Source organism: Argiope bruennichi, chromosome 3 (genome assembly GCF_947563725.1).
Source record: "Argiope bruennichi chromosome 3, qqArgBrue1.1, whole genome shotgun sequence".
NCBI classification, from domain to species: domain Eukaryota; kingdom Metazoa; phylum Arthropoda; class Arachnida; order Araneae; family Araneidae; genus Argiope; species Argiope bruennichi.
In genome coordinates, this window is record NC_079153.1 from 8,627,284 (window position 1) to 8,643,234 (window position 15,951).

The 15,951-nt window shown below is 25.5% G+C and overlaps 1 protein-coding gene across 1 annotated transcript; it reads right to left on the reverse strand.

The window, feature by feature from the left end:
* Positions 1 to 6,420: 6,420 nt before the first annotated feature.
* LOC129962526 (uncharacterized) lies at positions 6,421 to 15,499 on the reverse strand. Its single transcript, XM_056076280.1, has 3 exons — positions 15,204 to 15,499; positions 8,270 to 9,102; positions 6,421 to 6,778 (listed from the first exon to the last, which is right to left on the reverse strand). Exons 1-3 carry the CDS (start codon positions 15,291 to 15,293, stop codon positions 6,439 to 6,441), a joined length of 1,263 nt encoding a protein of 420 aa, XP_055932255.1. The 5' UTR covers positions 15,294 to 15,499; the 3' UTR covers positions 6,421 to 6,438.
* Between the last annotated feature and the right edge of the window lie 452 nt (positions 15,500 to 15,951).

The following is a 15,951-nucleotide window of genomic DNA, read 5'->3' on the forward strand; positions in this document are numbered from 1 at the left end:
CATTTTATTCTCTGTGCTTCTTGGGGCGATAACTTCTTACGATATTGTCCTTTATTGGCCAGACAGGAGAATTGGGTACATTGGCTGACAATTGCGACAAATTGTAAATTTTTTTTGGCGATAAGTTTCCAAATGTTCAAACTTCTTTGCCATTTTCTAATAAACCTAAAAACGAAAAATTGAGGCCCCAAAAGCGATAAATCGCCAATTTTATGCATGTGCATTTTGTGGTTTCAAAACTCTCAAACCAAAACAACATCATGTTTTCACATGATAATATATATGGGTTTCATCTACATTATAAATTCGCAGTATTATAATTTTACCTTTTTATATGTCTCACAAATTATGCCGATATTAAACAGAATTCTTTTTTAGTTTGAAGCTATGAAAGATAACTACGCGATTAAACATTTGAAGGCAACAATATGGAAATTAGGCAAAAAAGAAAAAAATTATTTAAAAAAAAATGCCAAAAGTGAACAAAAAGCATTCCTATTAAATTGCTATTATTACAAATCCAATTTTAAAAAAAATTTTAAATGATGTAAAATTTGCTTTTGTGTTATAACATTTTCGGATGTTATAACGAAAAAAATAAATAACAAAAAAACAAAAAAAAAACCACCAAAATTCAGCGTACACTTTAATTAAATAAAATTCTAACTAAAACTTCAAAAAAAAAATTGCTCCTAGATGCACATTTTCACCTTATTTAAGGTATATATGTACCACATTTGGTACCTGGGCTATAGAACTTCAGCCCGTTCGCGCACACACATTCACCTTTATTATTAGCAAAGATTATGAACATCAGTAATATCACAAATAAAATAATGAAAATCATATAAAAATGTGACTCGCAAAGGTATGTTCCTAAGGGTATTTAAAAATTTTAGAAGAATAATTAGTATTTACTTTATAAGTAGCGCCATTTTGAATTATGTTTTATGCAACATATTATATCAATAATTATTCATATATATTTGATAAACCCGAAATATGTAAAACTTAGATATGTTATAAAAAAGTAACTTACTTTTTTATATCAGATTAATGGAGCTAAGAATCAATTCAGTTCTTATGGTCATTGTAGTATGATTGTATCTATTGAATGAAATCATTTTTGTTTTTCATCGAGAATGGGCATTTTTGATGCCATGCTGTTTTTCATAAATATGTAATTTCGCTCATTAAAAATTCACAAGTTCGTGACATTTGTTACAAATGAAAGGATTGTCAATATTCATTTAAAAGTAATCCACGTAGAAGTTGCTACGAAACATAACTTCAGTTTGTATTCTGTAAAAATATTTTATTTTAGAAATGTAGCATTAATATAGTGGTTCGTGTGTTCATAAATTCAATTTATTACTGAAAATAATTTAACTCAGCTTATAATTTTTATCAAGACAATTTATTTAAATATTAGCATTTAATTGTATCATAAATATGAAATTTTGATAAATTCGACACTTTAAAATATATGTACATAATACATAATGCTAATATATATATATATATATATATATATATATATATATATATATATATATATATATATATATATATATATATATATATATATATATATATATATATATATATATAAACATTTTTGGAGAGGAAAGTGCATTGTTAATAATTGCGGTTTTCTAAGTCATGAAAAATACCAAAAGTTGTACATTATGTATGATATTTCTGTAATGGCTAGTTTCTATTCGTATACATTAGATTTCAGGATAAATTAGAATTTTTTCATAAATTTGATTATTTTTGTCAAATGTAAATTTATGTTTAGAATAAAAATATGCAGAGAAGATAAAATTTTTCAGATCATAGATAAAATTTAAAATTAAAAAAAAATGTAGAGCGTATTTTAATATTAAAATAGAGTTGAAAAGTTACTAAAGAAGTCGGCAAAATACATCCGAGATCCTATTATTACAAACACAATATATCAATGCAATCATAAATATATAATGAACTTTCAGATTTACAGTTAATAATAATAATAATCTCAATAATAATAAGCTAATAATAACAATCTCAAATGTGGGTAGTGGACTTTAAATATTAATTTTTTATTTGAATTTGTACCATAAGTCAACACTAATAGAACTTATTCTGCAATTCAACAGAAACCCTTCTTATTTCACCAAAATTAACTACGTAGATGATGCCATATTTTTCAATTGGAATTAAATATTTTTATCCCGGATATCATAAATATTATGAATATGGTATCAGATTTGTTGTATTATTTTATCTTATTAGATCCATTATTTTATTGGTAAATCCATCTTTCCATTGTAGAAAAGACAAGCTAAACATGGCTGGAAAAAGTGAAAATTGTTCCAGAATTCATTGTTTCAAAAATAAATGACAGTTATTTAAAACCATGAAATGATATGATATGATAAGATAAACAGACCGACCAAACCAAATGTAGGTACTAGATGAATGCACAAAGCAACCCGACTTAGCAGAAAAACACAAGTGACACTTGTTGATATCGAAAATTTGATAAATCTCCTCTTGTCACAACAAATTCAATTCAAATGCTTATTCAGAGAAAAATATTTTTCATCATCTCAATCATGTTTATAATTCTTACAATTAACAGAATAACTAAACTCAATTTCTTTTTGTCAGAGACAAAGTTAGAAAGTATCTGCTAATATTGGTCATCGCAAATCATCACTTGTTTTGTTAACTCTAAACCCTGTGTTTTGCCTCTGATCGTTCAACGAGATTTTCTAACTTAGCTTTGAGTTACTAACTCACAGATTAAATAGCAGCAATTCAAATATCCTTGTAAATATTAAATTCATTATAAGAGTCATTTCTTTATAGGACTATTTTTAAGTTGAATCTGATTAGAAACACAAACCGTCCTTCATTTCAAAAAGATGTTATTGAATTTTTAGACTTCCTATAAATTGAAATATTTCCATTTCATTTGCATTAAATCCGATACTTTATCCTTCTATAAAACTAAAGCTCGAATCTATTATTTTTATTCATATTTATTTCATTTGACTAGTTTCAAATGTGTGAAGATGGTATTTTGTAACTAAATTTCCACTTACTTTTTTGGAATGCTACAGGATTATGATTTCATACAATTACTTTTTTGTTAAATTTACATTTTTTTTTTTAATATTTTCAAAATTTAGTAGTTAACCCATTAATATAATTAAATTTTGATTTCATAGAAATGACACCACTTTGTAGTGAATTTTTAAAAATCTTAATTTCTCATGCCTTTTTGTTAACAAAAATAAATTAGTGAATTTTAAATTTAAGTAGTAGAATTTCATTACAATAAAAATAATCTATCATATCACGCTAATAATATTTTATCTTTAAAAACTGTTGCATTAAATTTCTTCAAAGTCAATCAGTTTAATTGCTTTGGTAATTATGATACAAAAAGCGAAAAATTTAAGAGCAAACTTCAAAATGACTCAGGAATATAAAAACCGTAATAAATTAAAATTTTGTATATTAGTACTTTGAATATCAGTGGATATGACTTTAAGTTTTTACACAAATCACAAACCCTTTTCTAATAGTCCTATTTTCGTCGTCAATTTTTTTATTGAGTTTCAGTTTTATGATTATATTAATGATTAATTTCTATATTCCAATTTTAAATTTATTCATTAGCCTAATTTTTTTAAACTTATTTTCTTTTTTTCGAAGTTCTTGTAAATACTGTAGTTTTGAGATTATTTTGCATCGGTAATAAAAATTTTATTTTCCATCAACGAATTTGTGGTATTGCTTTATAAGAAATATCATCAGAACAATCTCTCATATTGATAGGTAATATTTAAAACATACCAAAGCAATTGCTTTAAATAATTAAAATATTACTATTATTTATCTAGCACTCAGAAATTAGATAGATTATATCTTATTACTAGACTAATACTCAGATAACGTTTTTACATAAGAAACATTTTAAATATTAGATAATACTTTTGATTATTTTCTTGATCATTCAAACTTGTGCAATTGAAAAAGACATTATCAGAAGTGTTACTTTTAAATAAAATTTGGCAACAATAGAATTTCAGACATTTTTTTGAAATTTTACACATTTGCTACATAGAAACTTTATTCTAAAATTTTTTTTGATATAGATAGAATTTCTATTGCGTAGTTGTGCACTGTATAAATGCCAGTGATTACCTTGAAATATTCTCTATACTGTCATTTTGGGAATGCTAAGCTCTAAACTGACTGCGTGTAAATTAAGACCTAATAATTGTCCCGATGAGACAACCATTTACCATTGCCCCATTGGGGTCATGTGATGTTCCTGGTAGGCGTGGCTTTCCATTGCACACAATAGCTGGCCTCGTGTGAACGCTGCTTTATTTTACTACTTGTCTGGCATTACGATTGCATACAACATTAATCATCAGCATATCCAAACATTCTTTGTTACTGAAATATGTCATTCTTTTAGAAAAAGCACAATTTTGAGTAATGAATTTTATTTTATTGTTCGACACCCAGTACTTCTATGAGGTATCATAACTGTTTGATTTTTCAATTTTCTCTTCCTTTCTTTATTAAATCGATATTGCAATATCGATCATTAAAAATAAATAATATTATGCGTGGGGAACAAATTTCTTTGAAGTCATGATGTTTGGGTTATGTATTACTAGACAAATATTTGCACATGATAATTTTTTTATATTTCATAAATTTGCATTTCTAAATTAAATATTTTTATTTATATATGAGATTAGTCCTGCTAAATTTAAAGTAGACATATTTCTATATGTTTACTGGATAAAAATGTGGAACTTCATGTGTTAATGTAAGAGAAATATTTTACTAATTGACAATTTTACAATATGAGGTAAGTATAAAAATGTTTTTTTTTTCTCGATCAAATTCCACAGGAGCCAAAATATTTTCATACAGTCTCTCAGCTTATTTAATGAAACTTTGCAATCAAAAACATATTTATAAGCAATATTTACAGAAATAAAATCTTGTTTTATATTTTTGGGACGCTCTATATCTGATTTATTCAAACCAAATATCATTTAAAATCGTTTTTATCAAAGAAAAGTTTTCTCTATTTGAAATTATTTTTCTGTATATTACTTATTTTAAAAAACACTTAATTTTTCCCTGATTCCATGCGAGAAATTGTGTTCATAAATTTGAATATTCATTTTATGGTATTTTTATGTTTCTAAAACTATCAGGGAATTTCCAAAAATTTAAAGAGGGTTCGTGCTTTTATCTACAATGACTTTATAATATTTCCAAATATCATAAAAAGAATAATAAATGTCATTTAGTTAAATAAATTTTTGCTTCCTGTTTATAAATAGAATAAAATTTTAAAGTTGAATGTTTTTTTTTTGAAAATATACTTTTTTATATAATTTCTCCTAAATTGTAAGATATTTTTAAAGATTATTTAAACATTTTTGAGAGCGCTTGTCCTTAAAAAATAATTCAATTTAGTCACAGATTTAAAGAAAAAATCTATTTTCTGAAATGGTAACAGAGATTTAGATACAGAATTTCAGACTTATTGCATGATTTTTTTAAAAAAAATGTATATATAACTTTTATTTTAACTCTAAATGAATTGATTATTAAATTTATATGAAATATATTTATAAAAATTCATTTGACAATTCTTATATTTTAGTTTAGTTCTTACTCAATATTTATATTCTTGTTGTTGATGCAATTAATTGCAAGAGGAGATTAATAATTGGCTGAAAGGTTATAAATAATAATACTAAAGGTATTATAAGTGGGTTGCCAAGAAAGTCCTTCTTTTTTTAACTTTTTTCACTGCTTTATAGAAGCTATAACTTACATTAAAAGATTTTATTTGATTGAATTTTTAAAATATTAGTTTTTGAAGAGCGTTTTTGTACCCAATACAGAATAGTCCCCATAATTTATTAAATAATAGTAGTTCGGTTTTGCCATTTGTTTCAATATTTTGACTTTGTGTTAATTTAGATTCTTATAATAGGAGTTAGAGTAATTCGATCAGAAACATTGCATCAACCAGGACCATGTCTGATTTTGATTCTCGATCTTAATTTAGAAAATGTCTGATTAAATTTGAAATTTTCTAGTTACTTTGAATTTGAAATTTTCTAGTCGATTTTTTTTTCAATGATGGGGTGAAATTCCATTCAAATTGAGACTGAATGAAATGCAGAACATGTGCTAAAGTATTGCTGATTGTCAAATTGAATGGCCTCATTTCTCTGAATCAAATTCTTTTGTTTTAGAAAGAATAGCTTTGCTTTATTGTTAAAAGAGTTCTCAAATATTCTATTTATTCATAATCATGTAATAATTAACATAAAATTGCAATAATTTATACACAGCAGTCTGAAATGATAACAAAAGAGTGAATTTAATCAAAATGTAAATTTATTCCATTTCTGAGAGACGTATTTTTTCCATTTTTTGATAAAATAATTGCGCATTTGTTGACAGTTCTCTCAGTCTATCAGAATACCTATGTTTTGATCCAGCTCTTATATTTTCGTAGCAATAGTATATAGACATGCCACTCATGCAGCAAAGAATAAAACGACCTAAAAGTGACTTCGAATTATTTTTTACAGTATTTTCCATTTGTTCTACGGAGCATTTTCCAATTTCTAATTTCGAACCTGAGTCGACATCTGTTCCTTCCAGTTGCTGTAGTTCCGTGCGGAAGTAGAGCATGTCACATTCTAGCTCTGATGGGCAAGCACCTGCCACCATTCTATAAAAGAAAAATAATAAATTTAAACAAAAGAACAGCCAATGTTTTCAAATTCTAGCAAGGAAAGAAAACATTAGATATTTAATAAATTTTGGGATAGTAAGATTTTGGGATAAATTTTTTGAGATAATTGATTTGAAATAAATTTTTGATGATGAAATGAGAAATTTTGATAAAAATGACATATTGGATAATTAAATTTATATTTAACATAAAATTCTTTAAAATTACTTAGCAAGAGAATATCAGACTTTTTATTTGGATGGCACTCAATTTTATTTTTTAAATAAATTAATAATCTATTTAATCATCTCATAATTTTAAATTATTTGGTATGTTTACAATAAATGCAAAGTAATTGGGAAAAAAATTCTTAATAGGAACGACGTTAAGCATGTTAAATAAACTGAAATCATATTGAATCTTTGATAGAAACTAATTTGATTTTATCAGATAAGTAAGCTAGAATCGTCACAAGATTGAACTAAGTAATACTCATCTTATGTCAAAAGACGAACTTACTATTGCGCAATCAAATTTTGTTATTTTTCCTATTTATCTTCTTTTAACAATGGGCCCCTTTAGTGAAAAGTAAATTTTCATAATTCAATTTTTTTACAAAAAATAATGAAATTGAAGCAAAAACTATTCATTTAGTTTATTTAATCTATTTTTGATAAAGAAGAGCAAGATATATAGTCAATTAATTTTTAACCTTTGGATGTCAAATTCATCCCTAAAAATTTAAGGGAAAAAAAACTACATGCAAGCATTGAACGATTTATTTCAAAGAACTTCCAAGACCAGTTACTTTACAAGATACACTGGACCAGACATGGCTTTTCAAATGGAAATTTTTTAAAGAAAGAGAAAATCAATATTAAAAGATATTTTAATGCCAATAAATATGAAACCACTTTTTAAATTTATCTAATCCTCAGGTATTACACATGTGCTTTAATATCAATTGGAAACGATTCATTAAAAAGGATTTAGTATGTAACATCATGAAATCCGAAACATTAACATTGTGTGGTATATTCATCCATGAATTTGCTCATCAACAACACCAACAATAGACTGGTTAACTAAATTGCATGAAAACGGAAGGGGGTAGATGTAGTATAGGAAAAAGAATTGTTATCTATAGACATGAAACAACTCTGTTATGATGAACAGGCAAATGTTTTTGAATAAATTTTTTTATCAGGTTTATCTTCTAATTCTTAGCCTAAACAATATTTGCCATTCTAAAGATTGCTTAGCAAGTATAAAAAAATGCCCTGCCAAATATAGAACATATTTAAATAATTCTTTCACTACATTTTTTGTCTAAATATGATTTGGCATATTACATAATGGGGAACATTTCAAACATTACAACATAACATAATATGTATTCCAAAACGTTAAAATACTTATTTAAATAACATTCTAAATTTTTTTCAAGTATTATATAATCTTCATTAAACAATTGGTGAACTTCTTTACCTTTTATACCACTGTTTGGCGGCATCACTTCTGCAAAACAGAAAAACTTTAGCCAAGAATTTCCCATCTTTAAAAATCATTGGATCTTTCTTTATATTGGATAAGATAGTTGCAGCAAATATCGTCTCCTCTTTTCCAAGATCCTTCAATGCACCTTCGATTCCTTCAATAATTTCTTTATCAATGCCATGAGGGAACAACCTCTTGACCGAGTCTTCGAATTCATCTGTTTCGTCAAACCATTCTTTTAATGGCTGGAACATTTCTTTATCTTTCTTCATAGCTTTCACAACATGGTTGATAACAACTTGTGAACGCATAATTTCAAATAAGGAACTCACGAAACCCATAAACCTAAGATGAGGGGCGAGTTCCAATGCGCCTTCTATTATTAATCCCAGTCTTGGTGAAATGCTATATATATAAAATGTAATACCGGAACAACATTTCTGATAGATGTCTAAATTTAAAGAATTTAATATTTCAGTTATTGAACCAATTATCCGAGATATGTTAACTACAAATATAAATTTATCCAGCTGATTGGCAGCTGACATGGATATTTCGATCAGTTCTTTCCTGGATTTGCGCCAGTTGGAAATTTGATGCACTAATTCAGGATTATCCTTATACTTATGAGAAATGGTTGATACCATGTCAGTGTATCTTTCTAACTCATCTTCGCTAAACCCACCTCTAAGGTTATCATAAACAGATGCAAGCAGCCTAGAAGCATCCACAATAAATGTTTGTCTATCGGGATCGTGCAGTTCTCCATTAGCAAATGTCTTCACTCCATTGTCGCCATATTGTTCAAGCAATTTCTCAAGAGTCTGAAAATAAAGTTTGAAATATAAGTAACTAAGATATATTATGTCTTAAATTTATATGAAATTGATAATGTTGGAAAAATAAGTATTCTTTATTATGTGCTAGAACTGAAACATTAATAAATTCAATTAAAAGTCTCTTGAGTAAAGTGTGTTTTTTTTTTCGTTTATCAAGTAAAATTCTCATACACAAGTAAAATAATTAAAGAAAACTTTTTTTTATTCCTCTGTTAATTTTTGAGTATAAATCCTTTTATTATTCAACAAATAATGAGAGATATTCATTATTAAATAATTTATTTGGAGAAAAGCTAAACTCTTTATGAAACTTGAATTGCATCCATCAATTTATCATTACATGATTTAATACTAATTTTTGATAAGAATTAAACTATCACACATTTTCTACAAATAGTTTTCTTACATAAATATGAATTACTTTTAATACATAATCGAATTAATTAAACTTTTAAAACAATCAGAAATTTAAGGCTAAAAATTTTTTAAAAATATTACCAATTCTTTAAAAAAAATTTACATTCAATTTTCAGTATTTACTGACCATTTTTTTTTAAAGAATCCTCTTAATGAATTTAAATGAATCAGGTATCCAATTTTGGATACAAATTAGCTTTGAAGAAAAAAAAATGTTTTCATAAAAAAATTTGAAAATTTTTTTAGTATATATATAAAATTTTTTAAATTTCACTATTTTTTAAATTTTTCTAATCAATATTTTTTTAAAAAAAAATCAATGCCTAATTCAATTAAGTTGATATTTCTGATTCTCAGAAAAAGTTCATTTGAATACAATGTGTTGGAGTTTTAGCATTTTATAGTAGACTGTGAAAACTAAGAAAAAAGGATTTATAGATTCGACACATTAACATTACAACTAAACCTGTTTATATTAGATACACCAATTATTTTTCTCAAACGATTGCCAAACGCTTTCAAGCAGGAAATAAATAATTTTATAAAATTTTATTGTTTCCATGGTCTATAGTTACTCTAGTTTAACTTAGCTATATTAGAAAAAACCATTATTTTCAATTATTTCAATTCAAAGAATTATTATTTTTTATTTGTTTTAATATTTTATATTCAATATATTTAGGAAATGATTTTAGTATTTTTTCCTCAGATGTTTATTAATGCTAATGATAATTGTAAACTATTTAAAGGAAGTATAAATTTAAAAAAAAAAAATCTATGTGAAAGAACCAAAATTTCGAGAAATGATTTAAACGCATCCATACAAACTGTTTAATCACTATTTTTTTTAAAATCTTAAACCAAACTATATTTTAAACAGCTATTGTAAATTTGAACTTTTGAAATTAAAAATTGTTAGTAAATACACGTACAGTCATTAATTTCGGCGTCACTCTTGAATTTAAAGCTAAGTATCAAAACTGTTTTATTTGGGAAAGCTGATTTATATTCTCTGCACCTCTTACTATTCACAATAAAATAATATATCTCTCTATTATAGATGGCCTTTCCAAATTTATCAGAATTAAAATAAAAAATAAATTATGTTGCATTTTTGAATTAAAAAAAATTTTTCTTAAGTTGATATGCAGATATTAACACAGAAAGATTAATGAAACAATCAAATTTTCAATCAAAATTCGGTAACCAATATAATTTCAGAAAACTGCTTTATTTTATTTCAAAATAAAAAAAAAATGGTGCCTGAGCATTAAAAATACAAAACAAAATAGTGGGAGAGGGCGTGGCTTTTGATATCATGTTTATCAAAATAAATTCGTATCTCGCAAAATATTCGTCCTATACTTTTGAAATGTTTAGAAAATTCAGACATAGCTCCAGATATAATTTTAAAGAAAAAACTTAAAAATCAGCATTTTCATTTATTTTTGGGTACCAAGTTCTCCTGTTATCAAAAATTATTACATCACACATCAAAATATCTGAATTAAATGTTGATGCCGATCGGATATGTGGAAATTCTGTTGTGAAACTGGGTAAACAAAAACGTCAGACATACTAAGAACCTGAATTCACGAAATTAACGTAATTATTAAGTATTATGTGAACCAGCTTAAATCACTTTATCTGCCTTAAGACAATGTGTGATAATTAGAATTGAATTCACGAGATTACCGTAATCATTAAGTATTTGGTGAAAATGGTAATGCAATATCTAATTAATGTCTGGAACCAGCTTAAATCACTTTATATGCCTTGAGATAGTATTATAATTAAAATTTAATTCACGAGATTAGCGTAATCATTAAGCATTTGGTGAAAATGGTAATGCAATATCTAATTAATGTCTGGTACCAGCTTAAATCACTTTATATGCCTTGAGACAGTATTTGGTGAAAATGGTAATGCAATTTCTCATTAATGTCTGGAACCAGCTTAAATCACTTTATATGCCTTGACACAGTATTATAATAAAAATTTAATTCACGAGATTCACGTAATCATTAAGTATTTGGTGAAAATGATAATGCAATATCTAATTAATGTCTGGAGCCAGCTTAAATCACTTTATATGCCTTGACACAGTATTATAATAAAAATTTAATTCACGAGATTCACGTAATCATTAAGTATTTGGTGAAAATGGTAATGCAATATCTAATTAATGTCTGGAACCAGCTTAAATCACTTTATATACCTTGAGACAGTGTGATAACTAGAATGTGACATCATTTAAAATAGAAATAATTATTTCAGTTTTAGTATGAGTTTTTGCTTGAGAAAGATTATTTTGGAAAAATAGATGGATTATCTCCCAGCCGGTGCAAGCCTATGTCGTTTATTACAAATAAATAACAACGAATGATAAGAAATTTGATAATAAAAACAAAATTACTAGACAAATACAAAAATAAGCAAAACACTTCATCAATACTGAGTAACAGAACATATATAAAAATAACATAAATTCGAAAGGCAGAGCAAATGTCAAAAATCTAATTAATCTTCTATTTCTGCTGCAGAAAAAAAAAAGAAAAAATCCTAAAATTAATCCTAAAAATTAAAAATTTACAAAATAAAGCACATTACAATATTTATAATTATTAAAGATGTAAAATTTTAAATTTCAATATCTTCAAAACAAATCGAAATTAAAATCTAAATGGAAAAGTTTTAAGATCAAATCTGATTTTACGTAAAATTAAAAAAACAAGAATTAATATTGTAAAAGTGGATAGTATGTCTATCAAATGCCAATTCTGACGCTCTAAGCAATGAATTTGTCGATCATTTTGCAAAAATGGTAGCAATGGTATGATCTGATATAACTTAAATAATATTTTAAAAATTTCAGCTGCATCTGCAATGCTCTCTCTAAAGGAAAGATATTTGCTGAAAAATGCAGCGTTAAATCTTTTAACGTTTATGGAAGTTAGATTTTTCATTCAATTGTTTAAAAATAAAAAAATATAGCATTTTATAATATTTTATTATTAAAATAATGAATATAGTATTTTATAATATTTTTATTATTAAAATAATAACTGTAGTATTTTTATAGCATTATTCTTACAAGCCTTTAGAGAAATTATTCAAGATGACTTCATTCTGTCGCAATTCAAGATTTTTATTTTGGAAAGCAAACGCATTTCTTTGATTGGCTTGAAAGTTCACTAAACATAATTCATAATATGGGGATTATTTTAAAAAGAAAAAGTAAAATGGAAATGAGAATCTAAATACTGCCTACTAACATCTAAATACCTAACTTATAAATGTATTGAAATTACATACGAACGATAAGTATCTGTACCATATATATTTGCTAAAAATAATCTCTTTCTTTTGGCAAACTATCCATTAAGACTATTGACTATGCTTCTACTATTATTCTTGACACTTTTTCGTTTTGTTTTTTTCCTTCCTGAATTGATTTGTATAATTAAATTTAAAATACTGCGAGCTTTACTTTACTGACAATACATTCATTTGTACTTAATTTTATGCATGAATTACAGTTTTCAAAGACTTTTGAAACAATTAACCATTTGTATGAAAAGGTTCTTTAGAGGTAACATGTATTTTTCTTTGGATCTTATGGACGATCTATAAGTTCAAATGCTTTATACAGGTATTATAAGTCTAATTTCATACACAGATATTTGGAAATAATTAAAATAAACTAATAAAAATACATTGTTAAGAATTAATCAAATTAAAATTAATTAATTAAAATAAATTTCTAAGGACACTCAAATATATTATACATATCCTACTTACTTAATGTATGTACCCATTTTTTTTACTCAACTCTCATTCCAATGAAAAAGTTAAATGTAACGATAATTAGCAAATTTATAAGTTTCTTCCTAAATAATGAATATTTTTTGTTACTTTTAAAAATAGCTTTGCAATTTATTTGTCAAATAACATGAAAAGAATGACTGATAGTCAAAAATATTATAACAAATTATTTGACACTTGATGCATATCATTAAATAAGCACAGAATAATCTTTAAAATTCGATTCTGAAAATAAGTTTGTATACTTCTGTATCATGAAAGTAATTCAATATTTTAAAATGATCATTCTATAATATGCTTTAATATTTTATACCAGGGAAGTTCTTTTAAAAACACATGCTCAAAATATGAAATTTCTTGTTTCTTGAGTGCATATAAGGATTCTACTTTTAAATATACAAAACGAAATCTTTCGAGGTCATACTATTCTAATATTGTGAAAAATAGTGAGAAATATTTTAAAAATAACATAAGAAAATAGATTTTAAATAACATATGATTATTAGATTTTTTTTTTTTTTTTTTGTAAATTTAAAAATGTTCTATTCAAAAATTATTTTTGAAGTTTTTGCATTGTATTCTTCAAATAATTAAATTATAAAGCCAAAAATAATGTTATCAACTGAGGATCATACAATTAGATATTGTGATTTTAGTTTTTTTATTAGTTATATTAACTCTCTCATCTCAATTCTTTGAAAAACAAAAGCATAGAAGTTGTTGTTTTTTACTTTATACATGAAATTATTGATAATTATTTCTTTGATTATTGTGTGTTATCTTTTTCACCATCTTATATACATTTACATACCTTCATATAATTTTATAGTGGTTTCTGCTACATTTTTTTTATTATTATTATTTAGCGCATTCTTATAATCTATCATACTTAATAAATCTTCTAAATACAATGTACTAATGCTTGTACAGTTGACTATATTCAATGTCTAATAACATCACGTTTATATTTAATATTGTAAAAATGTATGTTCAAATAAATCATATAATGACTGAATGGTCATAGCGTAGCTCCAAATGTATGGCCAAAGAGAATGTTTGACGCAATTGATGCATTAGAATCATTTATGTCACTAAGATCGTCACTTTCACTCGTGATATAATAGATACTAGGGAGGGACAAGACAACAAATCAAAAACATGCTGATTTGTTAATGTATCCAGGAGATCTTAGCGTTTTACCACAGACAATAATAAAAATAAATGACATTGAAGATAATGATGGCACTAATTTGTAATTTTTCATATCGCAAATTTGGAAGATCATATTCTATGTTTCATATAAATCAGAATGGGGAATTCGTAAAAATTTAATTTTCATAGATTAAATATTTTAAAAATTTTATATATAATCATTACCCATAATTCAAACTAAACATATCATTATTAGTAAAGTAAGTGTTTCCTAACTGCAGTTTCTAATGTGTCAATGAAATGACAATGCATCTAGTCTAAATAAATCGATCATTTCTCTTCAGCTCTTGAGTATATTGAAGTCATTTTTGAATTTGAGGCTAATTTTCAAAATTTGATTAATTAATTAAAATCTCCACAAATTTTCAAATAGTTTTGATGCATAATTTCTAACCATAATTCATGCTTAATTTACTACGGCTAATAAAATAATTGTTAGTTATTGTTAAATGTAGTTTCAATATATCGGCAGAGATATACAATATTCAGTCTTGAAAAAAAGACAAACGATTATATTTTTGCAAAACGAAGTATTTACAGGATATTTTGTGAATCCTAGGGAGTTTTCAAGACTTGAAATACATTGAAATTTTAAAAATACTGAAAAAGAAATGAATTTGATGTATACTCACCACAACTGCCTTTCCATTTGCGTTAGTTTGTTTCTCTGCCTTTATTTCAATTTCAGTGGATGACGCTACTATACTCAGTGATGACTCCATGAAAATTTTATTTCTGCACAGTTTTTATCACAAAATCAAATTTAAAATCGAAATTCGAAAACTTTAATTAACTGTATATCCATTGGCTATGCATACAAAAGAAGAGAATAGCACAGCTATTGCCTTTAACCCTTTGAAGACCATTTCTGTTTTACCCACCGGAGTATTAAATAGGAAGTATGATTGGAAAAAAATCCGTTCTTATCAGAAGAAAGCAAAGTCTGAAATTTATCTCAATTCAACTACAGAATCGGAAGCTTATTTATCGGAAGCACAGCGGATGCAACGCCTTAAAAGCGAAAGTACTCCTACATGACTATATTCTTTGCATTTCAGTGTGCAGCAGATTGTTTTTACAATAAACATTCAAAATTTTAATGCTATTCTTTAATTTTTATTGATGTAAGTTTAAAATATTATACTAAAACTCCTCGTTAATGAATATAAAAAAAACTATATGATTATTTATTTTATTCAATTTATAAGCCTTATTAACAATCACTATTTAATATTACTTCCAAATTTAAGCCATTCACTCACTATTATTATATAAAATGATTTATAATAAATGTCATAAAAAATAAAATATTTGCTGAAAATTATTTCTGGAAATATTTTGTACGGTAAATTTTTAAGTAAACATTCAAATAGGTTGCTC